The following is a 21,260-nucleotide window of genomic DNA, read 5'->3' on the forward strand; positions in this document are numbered from 1 at the left end:
TACTGTATGTTGTTGTTATATCATTATTTGTTATGGAATATGTACTACTATGAATGTAATACTGTAAACCGCCATGTCCAATACAAATTGAAAGTGCAGTATATAAGAATTTAAAATAAGTAAATAAATAAGTAAATAAATAAATATAACTATACCTGCCATCAAATTCTTTCCTTGAACAAGTAAAATCCATCTCCAATCCATAAGCATTTATTTGTTGTTTCTGTCGCTTACTTTGTTTTGCTTTCTCAGTAAATCTCTCCTGCTCTATGGGTTTTTCTATTACTGTGTATGTGCAAACAGCTTGTGGCAGAGATTTTCTCAGCATCCTGATTTAGCACTTTTCCTTGACACATTTTTCCATATACTCATCAGCTCTGCCCCTCTCTCCACCTCCACCCTTATCTCTTTAAATTGTCTAAGCCACTCTCTACTACCATATATGGAAACTGAGCTCCTCCCCCCTCTCTAAGGCTATACTCTCCAGCTCTGCCCCCCTCTCTCTCTGACTAGTCAACTCACTCTCTTACCACACAGTACACCAAGCTCAGCATGCACTCTCTATTACCACACATCTCAATTATGCACTTCCTACACTTCACAGTATTTCCCTGGCCTTGGCAGGCTTTTACTACTAGTGATATTATAATTATAGAATTCAGCCATTAATAGACAAAGCTATTTAGAAGTTTAAGTAGTCATTCATGTAAGTCTGCATTTGTTACCAATTCCCTTTCGAGTCCAGTTTTAAAACACAGATTTGGTTTCAAAGACATTAAATAACCATTTCACTAAATATTAAGGGGAATGGATTAAGAGATACAAGCCATTTTGTGTCTTATGCTGTAGTTCTGAGGGCTCACTTGAGATACTGCCAACAAAATTAGTGCAAGTGACAAGGACACATCATCGTGCCTTCTTCTACCAGGGTCTGATTTTGTTGAATGCTTTCCCTAAGAAGTTGTGGTTTATGCTGAATACTAAGCTATTTTGGAAATGTCTTAGAACTTGGCTATTTAGCCAAGCTTTCCCAAGGTAAACATCAACAACATAAATTCAGAGCCAATCCCACTTGAAACAGGAGTACCTCAAGGGTTCAGCATTATCGGCCACCCTGTTCAATATATACCTTCTCCCTTTATGCCAACTACTATCGAGTCTCGGAGAAACATACTTCATGTATGCTGACGACATACAGCTAATCATTCCTATATCAAACAACCTAGAAGAAACCCTTAAACTTGCAGCTACCTATCTCAAAAACATAAAGATCCTCCTAAACCAAATGAGTCTACGCCTCAACATGGACAAGACAGAATACATTCTGCTTGAAAGAAAAAACTCAGAAGAAAACACCTACAACTCCATGGTTCTAGACGATATCATCATCAAACCAAGAGAAAACCTCAAAGATCTAGGAATATGGATCGACCCTGAACTGAATCTCAAACAACACATATATATGAAAATTAAAGAAGGCTTCTACAAACTACTATTCCTTAAGCACCTAAAACCACTTCTGAATCCACCAGACTTTAGAACCATTCTCCAATCCCTGATCTTTTCAAGCTTCGACTACTGCAATACCCTACTCCTTGGACGCCCTAAAACTACCACACACCCACTCCAAATTCTTCAAAATGCCACCGCAAGAATTCTCACTGGACACAAAAAATTCCATCACATCACACCAACTCTAAAAGAACTTCACTGACTACCCATCAAAAAACGGATAGAATACAAAACACTAACAATCCTACATAAATGCACAATACTGAATTCACCACCCTAAAGAACATTCTTCAACAGCATAAACCTCGACAAAACATTAGATCCACAAACAAAGCTCTATTCACAATACCCCCAGTCTCATCCGCCAAACTAACCACCACAAGACAGAGAGCTTTATCAATAGCTGGACCCCTACTATGGAACACACTACCAGAATGCCTAAGGATGCAAAACAATTCAAAAATATTCAAAAAAGCACTAAAAACATGGCTATTTCAACAAGCCTACAAAGACGGCATTGGTTAAATAACACAGACACATGAATCTCAACAACATGTTCACACTTATAAAACCAAGCACTTCTCTTACATTATGTCTTGAACCTCAATGTACTTCCCACCCTTGTTCAAATTTAGATTTTAATGTACTAACTACTGAATATCATCCATTACACTCACTGTTATTAATGTTATACTGATGTCCAACTACAATTTAGTATATATGGTTTACACTGTTATTTATTTATATTGTTTACACTGTTATGTCTGTTATATCGTTAACAATGTTATTAACGTTATTTACTGTAAAAGTTGTTACAACTGTAAACCGGAGTGAAGACTTGTTCCAAACTTCGGTATAGAAAATCTCACAAATAAGTAAATAAATAAATAAATAAGTAAATAAAATAAATAAATAAATAAATAAAAATTGAGGTTTTGGGGTTGGTTTTTTTTACTAAATACCTGCTCAATTACTTTTAATTTATTGTGGTGTTTTATGATGCTCTTGATATATAATATCATTGTTTATTTTATAGTTATAGTTAATTATGTATTTAAATGTTATTGTTTTATCATTTATTGTTATGTCACCTTGGGCGTTGATATGGGAAGGCTTCCATAAGATAATGATGAATGAGATGTCATTGAAGTGTATGAGGCCAATGAAAGTGTGCTACTCCATTGAGCCTCTCTATAAAAGCAAATGCCCTGCTTGCATTCTGTATATATATCATACATTCTAAAACTATGAAACAGGTATGATACATAAATGCATTTCTATACAGGGCATTCTTCTGAGGAATGGGTGAGACTCACTGACAAATTTTAAGCCAGCAATGACAGAGAACAGGGGAGACAGCGTAAAAATGAGGAAGACCCTCTTTGACCTGAATAGATCATGATAGGGTCTGTAGATAACTAGAAAGGTTCACCTTCATATAAGATATAAATGAATGAAGCTAAGTAGACAGCAGTATTTTTTGTAATCATATGAGGTCCAGTATGCGTAAAGACTTGCAAAAAAGCTGAAAAGAAGGATAGCTATGATGGAACGCATGCCACTTCTATCTCTTTTTCATTATGTCATTTATGCGATGCCTTGCATTGTAAGTGTACATAAGCTCTTACTCATCTGTATGACTCACCTGGCTTCTCTCTGTATATTTGAATTCATTCTGTAGTGACTGATGTCTTTCTCTTTCCCTTTTTCCAGAGTGTCGTGATGTGTTGCTTCACTCGATGACAGATATTCTAAAAGAGCTGATGGAGAATGGTGTAGAGGAGGAGGCCTGTGTGGAGCTGCTAAGTAACATCCTGGAGGTCCTTTACAAGGTTGAGAAGGTACAGATATAAATGTGCAGTGCACCAAAGGCCAAACTGAGAGAGTGGATTCTTCCCATCAAGGAATGGCGCTATAATTAATTTGGTGTTAGTGATATTAGTTCCACGGCAGACAATCAATGAGCCGGTCCACTGGCTGGCAGTGCATATTCTTATTTGAGATACTTCATCAATGCATTGACCTTAGTTCTACAATGTATACCTCAAGTGTTCAGGGATTGGGCAGCCTACAGATCCATCTGTTGGTATTCTGTTATCCTTTCCTAAGAAGGACTTCCAGAAAACAATACAATGCTGATATCTTGTGGCCACAATTGGGTATATTGATGGAAGTTTGTCACTTCAGTTCTTAGTTCTGTGAAGGAGACTATATAATAATGGTTAAAAACAATCCAGACCTATGCCTCATCCCCTTAATCTTTCTGGGTCATGTGATAGATGAATCAAGTTCCTTAGTTTGCACAAAACAGGAGACAATACTTACAAATGAGGATTTTTGTTTTCACTGCATAGTTATAGGCCAAACCCTATGCATCCCTGCTGTCAACTTGACATGCTCTTTTCTTCAGGCTTAAGATTTTTACGGACTCTTAATGACCATGTAGATGGCAATAGGCTTACATCAACATTATAATCCTGGGTGAATACACATATTACTCTGGCTGAACCTTGCCAGGGTGAAGGGGTGGGTGGTGTGTGGGAGATTAGATTGTGTTTGGGAAGTCTGTAATAATAGGAAGGAGTCGTCTCGTGTTGAGCGTAACAGACTTCTTCTCCCAGTGACACTCCTTATGACCTTGGACAAGTCACTTTACCTCCTGTTGCCTCAGATACTCACTTAAACCATAAGTTCTTTAGGGCAGAGGCTTATTGCACCCAAACACATATCACCACTCTACAGTGCTGAATGTGTCTAGTAGCACTATAAAATGACAAGTATTATTATCGCTGTCCCTGTCCCAGCTTTAGCAGAGCTCTTGAGGCTGTTACACCCTGCCCTGATTATTCATTACTAATAGCTCATTGTTTACAGCCCACAGGAGCATAAGCACTCACACTCCCTCTTTCGTACTGTCCTGTACTCAGTGCAAATGCAGTAGAGTCACCCAGAGGACACCTTGCCATTTACTAAGATGATTTTATTATTTTTACATTTAATCAGGAAAGGGCCAGAGAGAGGAAGAAATGCTATATTTTATCTAAGTGACGCTGTGGTTTCAGTACCTGAAGAATAATTGTATGGCATGCAATTGCTGTGCATAAAAGATGAGAGCATGGAGCACTTTAATCTTCCACCCTGCTGGTTGACCTTCTTCTGTGAATCTCTGCGTCACCACTGTCGGATGTTTAGCCTGCATGACATTGATTGGATGCCAGAAAGCAGGGGACAGAGGGACAGGTGCATCCTTGGGTTGCCAGCACAGACTGTCAGAGCGTGGCTGAGCCACTTGCAGGTTTATCAGATGAGCACAGAAAACAGAAGGGAGGCATGCTAGAACTTGGAGATGAGGGGAACCGTCAAGCAGAGGAGGCCAGGTGCAGAAAGCTGAAGACTAGTGAACTTTTTATTCTCTTAACAAAGAGCTAACCCACTCCATCTCTCCTGTTCCCCCCCCCCCCAAAAAAAAAAAATAGCTGCATTCTGCCTCTCCTTGCTCCCTCCTCTTCCCTCCTTCTGTCATTGCCTACAACCACCTTCTCTCTTCCATCTCAAAGTGTGCAAGCTTGAGGCCTGCCCAGTGGCTCAGGTGGCAAGTGCTGAAGTGTGCACTGCTATGCAGAAGGCCCCTCATTCCACTGGGGATGCTGTAGAGTCCTCATTTCTAGCTCCTGGGAAGGAAAAGAGTTATGGTCATTGCTTAAGGGTGAGATATGGTGGCTGGATTTAGGGCCCATGATGCAGAGTTTTGGAAGTAGTCCTGTTCTGGGGCCAGAGCAGCTGTTTTGGGGGTGGAAGGAAGGAGATCTCTGGACAGTTGTAAAGGGCACAAAAACAAAAATGGGGGGTGTATACCTTATTAGCTATAAATGATGTTCAATATTTCTAAACTAGGCATGTACCACATCTTTGGCTATGCCTTAAGTTATTTGATATACCATTTTTAATTTTTAATTTTAAATTTAATTTTTAAATAAGCATTCATTTTTTTCATTTTTTTGTTATTTTGTGATGCAGATAAAATATAATTTCTGAACGTCTTCAAAAAACGCCTCTGATTGCCATATCAAGGCACCCTCTCTGTGAAATATATATCTGAAGGCAGGAGAACATTTATCTTAAAGTGGTGGGAGCCGCCACTGCTTAAACAACATCAGATGTTTAGAAATTGGCAGCTGCATAAGAGAACAAATCAGGTAAAACACTGTCTCTAGCTCCCTAGCAGCGTCGGGCAATAAGAATCAGCAGCAGGCGAGAAACAAATATCGTTTAAGCAGTTGCGGCTCTCAGCACTTTATTTAAAACTGAACTTTAAGATTACAAATTAAAAACGGTATATCAAATAACTAAAGGCATAGCCAAAGGTGTGGTACATTCCTAGTTTAGAAATACTGAACATCATTTATAGCTGAAAGGTATACACACACCCCCATTTTTGTTTTTGTGTGATTTATTCATAGATGAGGTGTCTACAATAAGAGGCAATATTGTTTTGAGTAGTATTACTCAGTTGTTAATGGCGTCAAATGACAACCGTGGTTCAGATTGAGCTGGAAGTACAAAGGAACAGGAGGCAAGGGCAAAGTTCAAAAACAGGGATGTGGTGGGAGATCAAGTGATGGGCTGACGCAAGTGGACGTGCCCTCCTTCTCTCCGCTCCCCGCTCTGAATCCCACATCATCCACCGGCTCCCGATATTCTTTTTTCGGTGAAATAGCAGCCGTTTCCTAAATATGTTCATTTTGTTGGAGTCGGTTGGTGCTTGCGGCAAACTTGACCCAATGGCGACTCAGTGCGCCCGAAAAGATAAGAAGCGGAGCAGTCCCACCGACGCGCTACCGGAGGAGGAGCCAGGCACGGGGGAACAGCTGCAGCTGGCGGCGCTCGCAAACATTCACGCGGCAGTACAGGTGGAAGCCCTGCGCCCTGACCTGCAAAATATCTCTGCCAAACTTACCGAACTCTCCACGGCGATTTCAGGCTTCGAGGGACGCATGGAGACCCTGGAAGAAAGGGTCTCCGATATTCAAGATGGCCACCGGGATACCTCCTCCAAGCTGGAGCAGCTGAAGAACACAGTGGCCAAGCATGCTGATAAGCTGGAGGAGCTGGAGAACAGGGCCAGGTGATCTAATTTAAGGTTGGTGGGGCTTCCTGAATCCCTGGCTGAAGCAGAATTGCCAGTTTTTCTAGAATCCTGGCTCACTAAAGAACTGGGCCTGATCAGGGACCAGGGCCCACTTCGCAAAGAGTGAGCGCACAAGCTAGGCCCCAAGAGGCTTGATACCACTAAGCAATGTATAGTGATCTCAAAAATTCTTAATTTTGTGCACAAAAATGCCATCCTAAGGGCGATGCGTATGGGGAAGGCACTCACCTATGAAAATCAGAAAATCCTGATTTTCCAGGACTTCTCAGCACAGTTGTCACAACAGCGCAGAGCTATGGCTCCATTCTGTGCAAAAATGTATGGCCTAGGTCTTAGGGCCACATTGGTTTATCCAGCCCGCATTCGGGTGAACACCCAGCAAGGTGTCCGCTGGTTGAATTCCATAGCGGAGGCCCAGCAATTCCTGCAGAAGACACCCAGCGATTCTCCATCCCCAGCCAGCGGACCATAGCCGGGAGATCCATGAGGCTTCACCACAGCTATTGGTGATCTGTTGTAACAGTGGGACTCCATGCGAAGTAATGGAACTTAGAATCCTGTTACCAGGTTTATTCTGTGAACTTCCTGACTGGAAGTTCACAGTCTCTGTGAAACTTCCACAGTGTGAAATCTGTGTGAAATTTCCTGCAGAGCTTTTTGCCACCTTGCATACTCACATACTGGAGCCGAGACTTTAAATGTTGGTGGGAGGACGTTTGCATTACAACCTAGGCCCGCTCTGCTGGCACGGGGAAGGCCCCTGTTGATTTGTTCCACCCTCACTTACAGCCTCCAGGAGCGTGGAGGGATTTATGGCTGCCTATGTTATGAGTTACCTGTTGTTTATTGTATTTACTCTGATAGATTTACGCCCATAATTTACAAGGGGGCAGATTGGGGGGTCGTGAGAGAGGGAAGGTGAAGGTGCCAATCTAGTGATCTCCATTGCTGTCCGGGCTTGACTGGCGAGCAGCCATCAGGTGTCGATTAGGACGGGGAAAGGGGATGGATGGTAGAGGGAGATATAAGTGTAGATTACCATGGGGATGGGGGTTGCAGGTTGGGGATTTCCTTGAGCCAGAGTTTTATAGTGGACACAGGGGGTATTTCTCACGATCCAAGGCAAACCAGATCAGGCAAAGAGATCGAAGGTGGGGACCCAGGGCTCCTGCTGAAAGGGCCCACGCCCCCTCAGTAATAGCGAATAGTTACCATTGTATGTTACTTATTGGCTTAAATAGTTAATTCTAGCTTCAGACTCTTCTCCTGGAATATTTGTGGATTAAGCGAGCCAAAATATTTGTGGATTAAGCGAGCCAAAATTTTACAACAATTAAAGAAAAAGAACGCGGATCTCGCATTCTTACAGGAAACACATTTAAATGATATGGAGCATGAGAAATTATGCAAGGGATGGGTTGGATCTGTACATTATGCATCAGCCACCACGAGATCGGCTAGTGTGGCCATACTTATTAATAAAAACTTTCCTATGACGGTGCAGAAAGAAATCATAGACCGAGGGGGTTGCTATGCCATTTTAGTCACAGAATTCCAGCAGCATACTTATGTGTGGTGCAGTGTGTATACACCAAATAATCCCCTGATGACTTTCTTCTGGGAGCTCTATCAGAAACTGGCCCCTTACAGTGATCAAACGCTTGTCATAGGGGGGATCTTAACACTATATGAGACCAGCATTTAGATAAGGGCGCTACCCATGCGAGCACTGGGGCATCAGAGAATGGCATATTATTCCTTGAAAGATCTTTGAATTTGATGGACACCTGGTGTACCTTACACCCTATGGAAAGGGACTTTACTCACATCTCTAGGTCTCATGGGTCACAGTCCTGTTTAGATTATATTTTGTTGAGTACGCACAGTTTTGCGAGAATGTTGGATTCGGGCAACGATAACATTATTATTTTGGACCATGCTCCTGTGTGGGTGACATTAAAAGGATCAGTTGAGCCCTCCTTAACTCGGGTCTGGAAATATCCCTACTATTTGGCCGATGACATAACCTTCCAAGAATATTTAAAAGAGAAATGGAGGGAGTATATCCACTTTAACAGGCAGCACGTGGAGGACCAAATGTTTTGTTGGTACACAGCCAAGGTGGTGTTAAGGGGAGAGATTATAGCATATATAGCCCAATGGAGAAAGCGTACGGATAAACAGGTACTAACGCTTAATCGCCAGCTCCAGAGTGCCAAGCGGGCCCTTGCATCGGTGGCTTCCCGCACTAACCGAGAGTGTTAGTTAGCTTTTCAGAGTGCTCTCAATGTTATCCTCCATCAGGGAAGTTGATATCTAATCTAATAAAAGCCCACAGAGGAACAAGGTACATCACTTCCCTATGCTCCCCTGCCAACAACGTAGTTTTTGATACCCCCTTCATTTTGGCTATTTTTAAGGATTACTATTCTGCCTTACATGGCTCTGAACCCGGGGTACCAGGTGCCTGGGAGCGCTTTCAAACTAAATTGAATTTACCATGCCTGACTCCAGCCTATAAGTTGCAATTGAATAGGCCTATCTCTGAAGAAGAAGTGAGACTCACGATCAGGCAATTAAAACACTTTAAGGCCCCAGGTCCAGATGGGTATACCACCGAATTCTACAAAACCTTAAGTGACCAGATTACTCCCATTATGGCTAGCACGTTTAATGCACTCTTAGTCCAAGATGCTTTTTCGAAAGGGACCAATAGAGCGCATGTCACTCTCATTTCCAATCCCGGTAAGGACCCATTATCCCCTAGCTCCTACAGGCCTATTTTGTTGCTCAACCAAGATCAGAAGATCTTGGCTCAAATTCTGGCCGAGTGATTGGTGAACTTTTTGCCTGTGTTGGTGGGGCATGGACAGGTTGGGTTTGTCTGCAGGAGATTTACGCTGACCAATATTAGGAAAACTCTGGTGGCCATGGCTCTCTGTCAACAACATCAAGAAGCACATGTGGTAGTAAGCTTTGATGCTGAAAAAGTGTTTGACAAGGTAGAATGGGATTACTTGTTTAGTGTTCTGCAGGTGATGGGATTTGAGGAGCTCTTTTATGATGTGGTACGACTACTGTATAAGAACCCCTGCGCTAGTATCACTGTGAATGGCTCCATGTCCCAGGATTTTTCGGTTGGCCGCGGTACGCATCAGGGTTGCCCACTGTTGCCCCTATTGTTTGTGTTACAACTAGAACCCTTATTGCAGACTATCTTATTAGCGAAAGCAGTGAAAGGCGTTACGTTCCAGTCCGAGACCTTTAAATACGCTGCCTTTACGGACATTTTAGTGATACTGACAGACCCACAAAAGTCCCTGCCCTCTCTATTGCATATTTTTAAAGAGTTTGGAGCATTTTCGGGCCTTAAGCTCAACTCTGATAAATCAGAGGCTCGGGGATACCCGGACTCATTGCTGGGCAAGTGGGTAGGGCAGTTCCCCCTTCTTTGGGCCCCAGATAAGTTTAAATACAGTTGAGTAGTGTATATCACTACTCAACTGTCCAAACTATATGCCTTTAATGTCCAGCGCTTACATCAATATACGCTAGACCGCCTGAAGACTTGGTAATCTTTGCCGCTGTCTTTGAGTGGTAGGGTCAGTTTATTTAAAATGGTGCTCCTCCCTCAATGGACATATTTGTTCCAAAATTTGCCACTGACCCTGCGACGCAAGGAACAGATCACCCTAGATAAGGGAATTCAAACATTCTTAAAGCAAGGGAAATGAGCGAGGATTGCACTTCCTTGGATGAAGGGGACTTGGCGCTATGGTGGCTTAAGTACTCCGGATCTGAGACTATATAATTTAGCCGGTAATTTGAGGATCTTCAGGGATTGGGTGCTAGAGGAGTCACACCGTGTGAATATACAGGCTGAGCAGACCTTGGTATCCCCTTATAATCTGAGATATGTATTATAAGCCAGTAAGGACAGAATGATATTACCGGCTAGGCTGTGGATGTTAATTGCACCCATTACGACCGCTTGGCACGCTCTTACGAAGCGGCTAAACATCCCACAACTCAGCGAATTTTTACTGCCCCTGCAAGGGAACCCCGAGTTTCTCCCTGGGACACAATCGGTAGGGGTAAGAGGCTGGACAGTGAAAGGCTTGGTTCAGCTGGGGAACACTCTGGATGGCACTGGACACCTGCTTCCACTGCCGGATATCATAGCTCTTTATGAACGGGTGAGTACACCAGAGTTTTCTTATTTGCAGCTTAGGCATTATGCTCATTCTATATCAGCCGACCAACGCAACTCAGCCCTATTCTCTAAGCTAGAGGGGGTGTTACAGCTGAGCCGGGGAAAGGTGCCATTCTTGTCCTATTATTATAAATATCTCAGGACCAAGGGGCGGACAGATCCCAGTCAATTGATGGCTGACAGATGGACTAACGATGGATTATTTGTGGTCACTGCCACCATTTATTTATTTATTTATTTTATAGCTTTTCTATACTGATGTTCCTGTAAAATATACATATCAAAACGGTTTACAATGAAACAACAACATTCGCTCGGGGCGATACAGAGAACATAGGTGGTTATTAACAGTAAAACGGGTCATAACATCACATAAACCTTATTAGATAATTCAATGCTAATCAACTCAGAAAGGATGAGATGATAACTGTATAAACATTAGGGATAGTAAACTAGACAAGGTGTCCGCATGGAAAGATTGCTTGAGAGCAAGAGGTTGCAAGTGAAGAAGATTACGTGTCCGGGAAGGCTTGGCTGAATAGCCATGTTTTAAGTTTCTTTTTGAAAGCAGATGGGCAACTTCTTGTCTGAGGTTCAGGGGCAGTGCATTCCATTGATGGGGTCCTGCTGTCAAAATGGCGCGTTTTCTGAGAAAATTTTTCGCTTGAGGGGCATACAGGGTGTCCTTGTAGGCACTCCTGATAGGTCTAGAGGAAGTGTGAGGTCTTAGTTGGGTAGAAATGCGGCGAGATGTGAGGTTATTTTTAGCTTTATGAATGATCGTGAGGACTTTGAAGAGTATCCTGTATTTAATAGGTAGAGTGGAGGCTCTGAAGGGTGGGGGTGATATGTTCCCTTTTTTTGGTGTTGGTAAGGATCCTGGCTGCGAAATTCTGAACCATTTGAAGGGGCTTTATGGAGTTGACTGGGAGGCCGAGAAGAAGGGAGTTGCAGTAGTCCAATTTTGACATGATGATAGATTGCAGCACTAATCTAAAGTCCTGGGAGTGAAGTAGTGGTTTTAGGTTTCTTAGGACTTGCAGTTTAAAGAAGCAGTCCTTAGTGGTCGTGTTCACAAAATTCTTTAGATTAAACTGTTTATCCAAGATTACGCCTAACTCTCTCACAGATGGAGCGTTATTGAAAGTAACGTTGGCTGAGTGGGAGGCGGCCGGCAAGATCGGTTGATTTGCAAGATCATCTTGTGAGATGATTAGAATTTCCATCTTATGAGTGTTCAAGACCAGGTTAAGACCATGGTCCAACATAGCCTTAATAACATAGCGAGAGTGTCTCCAAATCAATACTTCCATGAAATGCAGTATAAGTTCCTTTGGCGGGCTTATATTTCTATACCACTGGCATTTCGCTCGCACCTAGTACCCTCTGATATCTGTGGGGAAATGTCACCAGGAAGTTGGTTCGCTTTCACACCTGTTTTGGGGTTGTGTATTGATTAAGCGATATTGGTCTAAAATAGCAGATTACCTCACAGAACTGCTTGATATTTGTGTACCCCCAGTCCCCCATATCCTGCTATTTGACAATGTCCTTGATCTGAAACTGCAGGGGATGGGACCTCGCCTATTTCTACGGAAGGCTAGCTATGTGGGTATGAAGGATATTTTACTCCACTGGAAGGACGCCTCTCCTCCCACGTTTTGGGAATGGCGCAACCATTTACAAGGATACTTCAAATGGACAACATGACCTCCTGGACATCTCCACGGCATCATTGAATGTTCTTGCTTACCTGGGACGCTTATCTCCAATCCTTCCCTCATAGGTCACGCAGTTTGCTTCCTAACAAATGACTGAAAGAACCCTTTGGTTGATTGCGGTGATACCCCTCCCCCCTCTTATGTGAATGACTATGGACTGGCTCCTGAGAAACTCTGGGGATGGGGTGGGGGGAGGAAAGGGGTAGTAGGTAGGGGTGGGAAGGGAGGGGGGTAACATACCAGGGGAGAAACAAAAACTCTGTTGTACCCTAAGCTGTTTGACCCATGTAGGCACATAAGAGCAAATGTGCACATGGGGTTTCTCTGTTGCAGGATATGTTTGCAATACAATAAAAACCGTTAATTACAAAAAAAGGGATGCAAGTTTTAAGCAAAATGGGATCCTACCATGGAGATTCTGGGTACATTCTGCATGTGTTTTTCCCTGCATACTATGGAAAAGATTTTAAAAGGAGCGCGTGCGGCGTACATGTGTGCACGCTACCCGGCACACACACACATCTATGCCTGATTTTAGAACTTGCTCACACAAGCACGTGCAAGTTATAAAACCAAGGGTCGGCGCACGCAAGGGGGTGCACAATTGTGCACCTTGTGCGCGCCAAGCCGCGCTGCCTTCCCCCATTCCCTCCCAGGGATTTCGGAGTGGCCTGGAAGAGAACTTTCCTTTCCCCTAACCTTTCCCCCTCAGCCCTACTCTAACCCCCCCCCCCCCCCCCCCAATTTTTATCTTACCTTTTGCACCTGCCAGCAGCTTGCTGGCACGCGATCCTTCGACACAGCAGAAATGGCCGCTTTAGTAAAGCCCTGGGACTTACACGCGTCCCACTCATGTCACCGGGCCTTTTTAAAATAGGCCCGGAGCGCGTAACTTTTTGAAAATCCAGCCCTGTCAGTACAGAGCCTGGGATATTACAAAACACTGTTTTGAAAGGATTGTCAAAGACATTGATTCTCCGCATCGCAAGAACAACTGGACTGCTGGAAACATCTGGCTGTACTGGAAAGGGCTTCTTTTATATACAGAAGCCTTCCATAATCAACGATTACAAAAGAAAATCAGAAAACCTATGTGCCCCCCCCCCCCCCCATACACACACATATTTAGGTTACCAGGCACCAAAGGTGGAAGGGGCAACCTTAGAAGAAAATGTATTACTTAAATCTCCACTAACAAAAAAGGGGACAAGGGTGTAATAGTGCAGCTGGTGAGGTAAGATAGCATCTCCATGCAGCCCCGATATCCACACAAGGGATGCTCCTCGAAGAATTCCTGGGCAGCTAATGCAGCCCCAGAGCACATGGTAAATCAAACCATAGCATTTCAAAGTTCTCTGAAGAACTGTATTTAAGAAGCATGAGAGAAGGGAAAGGAAAGGAAAACCTGCAGGAAAACACTGGCAATGCAATGGAATATGCATAGACATTGAATAACAATTTCAGTAACCTGATACCTTAGAAATAATCAAATACCACTAAACAGCATACACTCTGCTACAGGGAGAAAATAATTAGGAGCAAAGGAAAAATGTCTATCCTCAGCTCAAGCAAGCAGTTCTAATGGAGCACAGGGAAGGAAAGGCAAAAACCGCACCTCTTTCAACGTTTTTTTTCTTTTTAGTATTAAATAAAAGTCCCTCTGAGTCAAAATCCTTGGCTTCAGTACATTTTTGCAGGTTTCGGTGTACATGCAGATCTTGGTGCATTGCTGGAGAGACTATTTGCTAGAGTTATAAACTCAGTTTTGAAGAAACTTGCCCAGCCCAAACCCAAAGATTGTGAAAGTACTCTGTTCTAGCACTCTTGACTGTAAATGTGGCTCCTCTTCACAAGGTCTGTATGTAGCTATCTGCACTCACAGTGATCTTTATTAGCCTCCTGCTGTCCAGCTACCAGACTGGTTCCCTGCAATGTCAGTCAGATGGTGACCTGATCCTGGCACAGCTCCAGCAGGCGCCACTTTCAGCCAGCTTCCTCCTCCTTTGCTCTACGTGATCTCTGGCTAAAGATATAATCTCAAGAGGGAATGTATGGGCTCTCTCCTCTCCACACCTTATGTCTTTGCCCTTCTGCAGATCAGATGGAACTCAACCCGCTATCAGCTGTGTTCGGCACAATTCAGCTCCTCTGTATGTACCCATGCGGAATCAGAATCAAGAACTAGTTCAAATCCTGTTGATGCTGGAACATCAGACAAAACTCCAAGTAGTGCAACAGAGTCGGCAGTCTTTTTGCACAAATCAGGCCTGGCAGTATTCTGTATTGTATTGTATCACTCAGTCCTCCTGCATTTAACTCTGTGTTTGCTGGTTTTTCTTTGCCTTTTTGCAGATACATAGTGCAAGCAGAACAAAAAAAACCCAGATGTAGGATTCAGGTACCTGCACTTGTTAGCATAAGGGAGCAGTTAGATACCAGGCTCCTAAATCCTTTTAGGTGCATGTCCATCTCTTCCCAGTCCAAAAAGGGAACATATCAGCAGTGAATCTTGTAAGCACAAGTAGAGTTTAAAGTCCTTTGTAGAGGTGAAGTGTTTCTCAGAATTAACCCCCCCCCCCCCCCACACACACACACCTAAGTAAGGGGGGTCATCAAAGTGGTCCCTTAGTAGTGACTTCAGTGTCTTCCCACAGTAGGAAAGTCTGATACTCCTCCATGGGAGGGGTCTATCTGAAATGAGTGGTTTAACAAAACTCATGAGCACCTCTTGGTCCTGGGTTCTTTGAGGTTCTCTCTCTAAGAAAGAGAATCACTCTTCAGTCTCTTGTCCTGAGAAGGTGGCTATTGGCAGGGATGGATTTTCTCCTCTGCCACCCCAGGCACTGATTCAATGCTGCCGCTGGGCAAAAGCTTTGACATGTGTGCAGCAAGTGTACAGTAAACTCCCGGCTGCAGCAGCAATCTTCACAATGAAGTAAGCACAAGGATTAAGCCTACACTCATAGTCCCCAGCCTCTATTAGCTTCCATTTGGCAGACGGGACCTGTGAGTGAGGACAGGCTTGGTCCCCGCACTTATTTCACTGTAATGATCATCTCTGGAACCAGAAGTAGAGGTCTGGGCAGCAGTTGCAGCAGCAGGCAGAGCAGGATTGCTGGACAGGAAGGGGGTGAGGTGGGCAGGAAAGTTTCTGCCCCACCAGTTTTGCCAGCCTAGGCTCTCTACCTACCTGCTCAACCAATTTTGCCACCCTGTACTCTATACCTAGCTGCTATCAAGCTAGGTCGAGAGTTCATTGTACAAATCTCATCTTTTTATACCTTTCATCATTTCAAATCACAAAAATTCTTCACTGATGTCTACTGTGCTGTTCGTACCTCTGACTGTGCATGTAAAACTGCCCCCCCCCCCAAACCCTAGACCATCACCAAAACCTCACCCCAAATTACTAGTCACCCCTCTTACAATGGTATAAATAGTTTATTTATTTATTTCGAGGCTTTTTTATACCGAAGTATAGCGGGATGCCTTCACTCGGGTTTACAGGATAACAACTTATACATAGTGGTGACCAATTGGTAACTTATACAAATATAACATCTTATACAACTTAAATAACTTGGTAAACAGATTGGTAACTAAAACAGTCACTGGGGCACCCTAGCAGAGAACTGAGTTAGGGTGAGGTCAGGGGGAACAACTGTGGCGAGCTGGATAGGGGGCTTTGTAGCAAAAATTGAAAAACGAGTGACAAGGGGGGAGAGGGCGGGACTCGTGGAGGGGCGGGGTGATTGAGGGTGGGAAGCATTGGGGTGGGAAAGAGATGAGAAGGGTGAGGGGTCAGGTAAGGGGTGGGGGGGAGGGTAGGGAGGGGGAAGTAGGTAGAGGTGAGCGGGTAGAAGTTAGGGAGGGGGGTGGTAGATGGAGAGAGGGGGGGAAGCGGGATGTGGAAGGCTTAGCCGACTCTGTCGCGGAAGGTAAGGTTGAAATACCAGGTTTTGAGTTCTTTTTTGAAAGATTTACTGTCACTGAGTGATCTTGGGTAATGGGGTAGGGTGTTCCATAATTTGGGTCCTGCGATGGAGAATGCTCTGTTCCTCGTGGCTGTCAGTTTGGCTATGCTGGGGGAAGGTATGTCTAGGGTCATTTTGCCTTCTATTCTGGTGGCACGTTGTGCTTTGTGAAGGTGAATCATGTCAATGAGGGCGGGGTTGGCTGCATTGTAGATTGAGTTGTGGACAGTTGTTAGCGTTTTAAATTCAATCCTTTGTGCTATGGGAAGCCAGTGTAGGCTTTTCAGAGCGGGGGTGATATGATCTGATTTGTTCTTGCCAGTGAGGATTCTTGCGGCGGCGTTTTGTAGCATTTGGAGTGGCTTTATGGTGGATTTTGTGAGGCCGATCATCAGGGAGTTGCAATAGTCAAGGCTGTTGAAGATTAGAGATTGCAGTACTGTGCGGAAGTCTTGCTGGTGGATAAGTGGTTTCAAGTGTTTCAGGAGGTGGAGTTTCAGAAAGCCTTCTTTCGTTTTCATGGCGATATTCTTCTTTAGGTTGAGGTCGCTGTCAATCCAGATTCCGAGGTCTTTTGTTGTGTTTTTGAGTTGGATGCTGTAGTTGTCAATTTGAAGGAAGTGTGATGAGGTAGTTGATCCTGGGTTGTGTTTACCTATGAGGATGCATTCGGTTTTATTCATATTGAGACATAGTTTCAGCTGGCTTAGTTTGTCCCTGATGGCGATTAGGTGCTTGGCTGTTGAGTTCAATGCATCTTCAATGGTGTTTGATATGGGGATGATTAGTTGAATGTCATCTGCATACATAAAATATGTTATGCCAAGACTTGAGATGAAGTGGCAGAGTGGGAGTAGGTATATATTAAATAGGGTGGCAGATAGGGCGGAGCCTTGTGGTACCCCGGTGTCCAGTGGGAGGGGGTTAGAAGAGTTGTTGTTAATGGCGACCTTGAAGAGTCTATCTTTTAGGAAGGATGTGAACCATTTTAGTGTATTGTCGGTCAGGCCGATGTGTGCTAGGCTGGAAATCAGGGTATTGTGGTCAACCGTGTCGAAAGCCGCGGAGAGGTCGAGGAGGATAAGAAGATGATTTAGCTTGTTGTCTAGACCTCTAATTAATGTGTTTGAAAGGTTGATTAGTAGGGTTTCGGTGCTTCTGTTTTTTCTGAATCCGTCACATCCTCAATGACCTACTACATGACCAAAAACCTGACATATTTGCAATAACCGAAACCTGGCTCAAGGACACAGATACTGTGATCCTAAACCAACTCCCATTACACACTTATGACATTTTCTCCCAACCCAGACCAAAAAAAAGAGGTGGAGGATTACTCCTAATAGCCAAAAAAACCCTCAACCTTAGGCCCATCAAGACCTGCTCCCACACCAAGCTTGAAGTTGGCCTATTCAGATCCACTGACCTTCAAATATGCATTGTATATGCCCCCCCCCCCCAGGCCTACTAGAACACAATCCCTCCCCCCTCATCGAACTTGTATCTAACAATATCAACAATGAAAAACCAGCCATTATACTGGGAGATTTCAATCTCCACGTTGACTCCTCTCCCCTCTCACCATCCTGTGAAACCATACTATCTGCCCTACAGGCCCTAGGCTTCTCCCAAATTATAACCACCCCCACACACAAAGCAGGGGATACCCTAGACCTCGTATTTATCAACTCTAACTTCAGGCCCCCTCACTACCCACATGTACCCCTGTACCATGGTCTGACCACTCCCTTATTGAATCCCATCTCACCATAAATACCACTTCCACCTGCAATCAGCCCCAAAATAACTCATTCTCATTCCGCAAACCCTGCTCATCCGACGAGCTCACCGCTGCCCTCACTGACTCCTCAAATAAACTTGACTGCACATCCCCTGATACTGCACTCAACTCATGGAGTAAACTCTCCCAGGACATAGCTAACACCTTATGCCCTCTCATTACCCACAAACACACACCTTCTTCCAACAGCAAGCCCTGGTACAATACAGAACTACACCAAATGAAACTCACCCTCAGACAAAAAGAGAGAGCCTGGCGCAAAGACCCTACTTCGCAGCACTCTGCATCCTACAAAATATACCTACACACATATCGCCTTACCATTCAAAAAACTAAACGTGACTATTACGCCACCAAGATACACCAATACACATTTAATCCCAAGGTCCTATTCTCCTACGTTGCAGCCCTCACCAAACCCATCATCCCCTCTATCACCGATGAGGAACCCAGCTCCAAATGTCAAGAATTAGCTCTGTACTTCCACAACAAAATAGCCAACCTACTCCTCAGATTCCCCCAAACCACCACCCACCTTTCAAACACTCCCTTTCACAATCAAACCCCGCAATCCCATAAAAGCTCACTCCACTCCATTGATCTCACCTCCTCCAAAGAAATAGAGTCCATCCTCAAAAAAATCAAACCAGCATCCCACCCATTCGATACCATACCTACCAAATCCCTACTCTCCATTCCCAACACCATAGCAAAACCCTTAGCAGATATCATCAACTGCTCCCTAGCGTCCGGCTCCGTTCCTGATTCCCTAAAACATGCTATTGTCAAACCCCTTATCAAGAAACCTACACTTGACCCCAAAGACCCATCAAACTACCATCCCATCTCGAATCTCCCACTCATTGCAAAAGTCTTGGAGAAAGTAGTAAACACACAACTGATGGACTATCTCGAAGATAATAACATCCTTCACTCCTCCCAATTTGGCTTTCGAAAAAACCTGAACACCGAAACCCTCCTACTATCACTCACTGACTCCCTCCTCACCGGTCTTGACCACGGACACAACTATCTCATTGCCTTTCTTGATATATCTGAGGCCTTCGACACTATAAGCCACAATCTACTCATCTCCCGCCTAGCAGATATAGGTATCTCCGGCATAGCCCTCCTCTGGTTCAAATCATACCTGATAAACAGACGTTTCTCTGTTAAAATCGGAAATCATGAATCCTCACACTTCACCCTCTCCCAGGGTGTCCCCCAAGGTTCCTCCCTCTCCTCTACCCTCTTCAACATCTACCTCCTCCCCCTCTGTCATCACCTCACTGAACTCGGCCTCAAATTTTACATCTATGCGGATGATGTTCAGATCATCATCCCACTACGTGAATCTTTGGCTGCCACTATAAGCTACTGGGAGGACTGCCTCACCTCCATTAACTCCCTCCTCACATCCCTACAACTTGCCCTCAATTCTTCCAAAACTGAGCTCATACTTATCCACAACCAACAGACCCTCAAATCCATTCCCACCAATGACCCTATGGCCCTCTCTCTCACATCTCAACCCGCAGTTCAGAACCTTGGCGTCCTAATCGACCCATTACTGAACCTAAAAAAACACATTAGCTCTGTACTTAAAGGTGGCTTTTATAAACTCAACATCATAAAAAAGCTCAAGCCACTGCTCTACACGCATGACCTCAAAACCGTCATCCAAGCCACAATGTCATCCAAGTTAGACTACTGCAACTCGCTATACCTTGGTCTCCCCTACTGTACAATTAAACCCTTACAGATCCACCAAAATGCTACCGCAAGGATAATTAGCAACGCTAGAAAAACAGACCACATAACCCCTATCCTAAAAGACCTGCATTGGCTTCCCATCCCATCACGCATACTCTTCAAATCACTCGCCATCATACATAAAGCTATATACAAAGATAATTCCAACTGGCTCAATGAACCGTTCCGTCTCACACAATCCACCCGCCCCACCAGAGCAAACCACAAACTCACCCTTCAAGTCCCACCCCTTAAGAGTGCCAGACTAACTTCAACAAGAGACCGTGCCCTCTCAATTGCAGGCCCAACCCAATGGAATGCACTGCCATCAAACCTCCGCCTGGAGTCATGCCCAAATAAATTCCGCAAAATGCTAAAAACCTGGCTTTTCCACCAAGCCTTTCCGGACTAGCTTTGCCACAAACCACCCTCACCCTCCGTCCCTGTAAATATCTGCCCCCCCTCCTTCCACCCCATCCTTGTATTTTAGCCCCCTAATTTTTCACCCTTCCAACTCTCCCTATGTAAATAGCTCCCACTTCCTCCCCCCTCCCCCTCCTCTAGTTTTAACTATTGCCTCTGGCTCCCTGTTAGAGCCCCTCTAACTCTTGTTCCTGCTGGTTCTCCATCCCCATCTCCCCGTTCGATGTACTTTCTACCTGCTGTTATAATGTAAACCGATATGATGTGTATTTTAATGTCGGTATAGAAAACTGTTAAATAAATAAATAAATACATAAATAAATAAAGTAGTGGCAAACATGGGGATATTCAGCAGCATAGCCATGATGCTAAATATCCTGTGTAAATTTGCCAGAAAAGTCTTATCTGGCGAATTTACTCAGCTGCCTGTTTCTGAATATTGACCTCCCTATATGTACTAAGAGAATAGAAATTAGGAAAATTGAATTTTGAATTGCTTTGGGAATTTCAGGGATGTTATTCTATTTTTCACTGAGTTTTTTGTTAGTGTCTTTTAATAAGGATTATTAATTTTCTTTTACAGATCAAAGAATTTGGGATTATGACTGTAGTTTTTTGTGAGAGAATTTTTTATTGAGTGAATCTGATTTGTTGATGCTAAATGGCATAGGCAGGGCTGGTGCAACCCACTATGCAAGCTGTGCACTTGAACGGA

At 44.0% G+C, this 21,260-nt stretch overlaps 1 protein-coding gene across 1 annotated transcript in view; it reads left to right on the top strand.

The window, feature by feature from the left end:
- The window catches only part of LOC115087992 (dedicator of cytokinesis protein 2-like), a 1,829,205-nt gene that overhangs the window by 558,690 nt on the left and 1,249,255 nt on the right, over nucleotides 1-21,260 (top strand). The window contains exon 26 of the mRNA XM_029595813.1: nucleotides 3,226-3,353. Coding sequence (XP_029451673.1) covers nucleotides 3,226-3,353 — 128 coding nt within the window. The remainder of the gene's footprint in view (nucleotides 1-3,225; nucleotides 3,354-21,260) is intronic.

Source organism: Rhinatrema bivittatum, chromosome 1 (assembly GCF_901001135.1).
Source record: "Rhinatrema bivittatum chromosome 1, aRhiBiv1.1, whole genome shotgun sequence".
NCBI lineage: Eukaryota > Metazoa > Chordata > Amphibia > Gymnophiona > Rhinatrematidae > Rhinatrema > Rhinatrema bivittatum.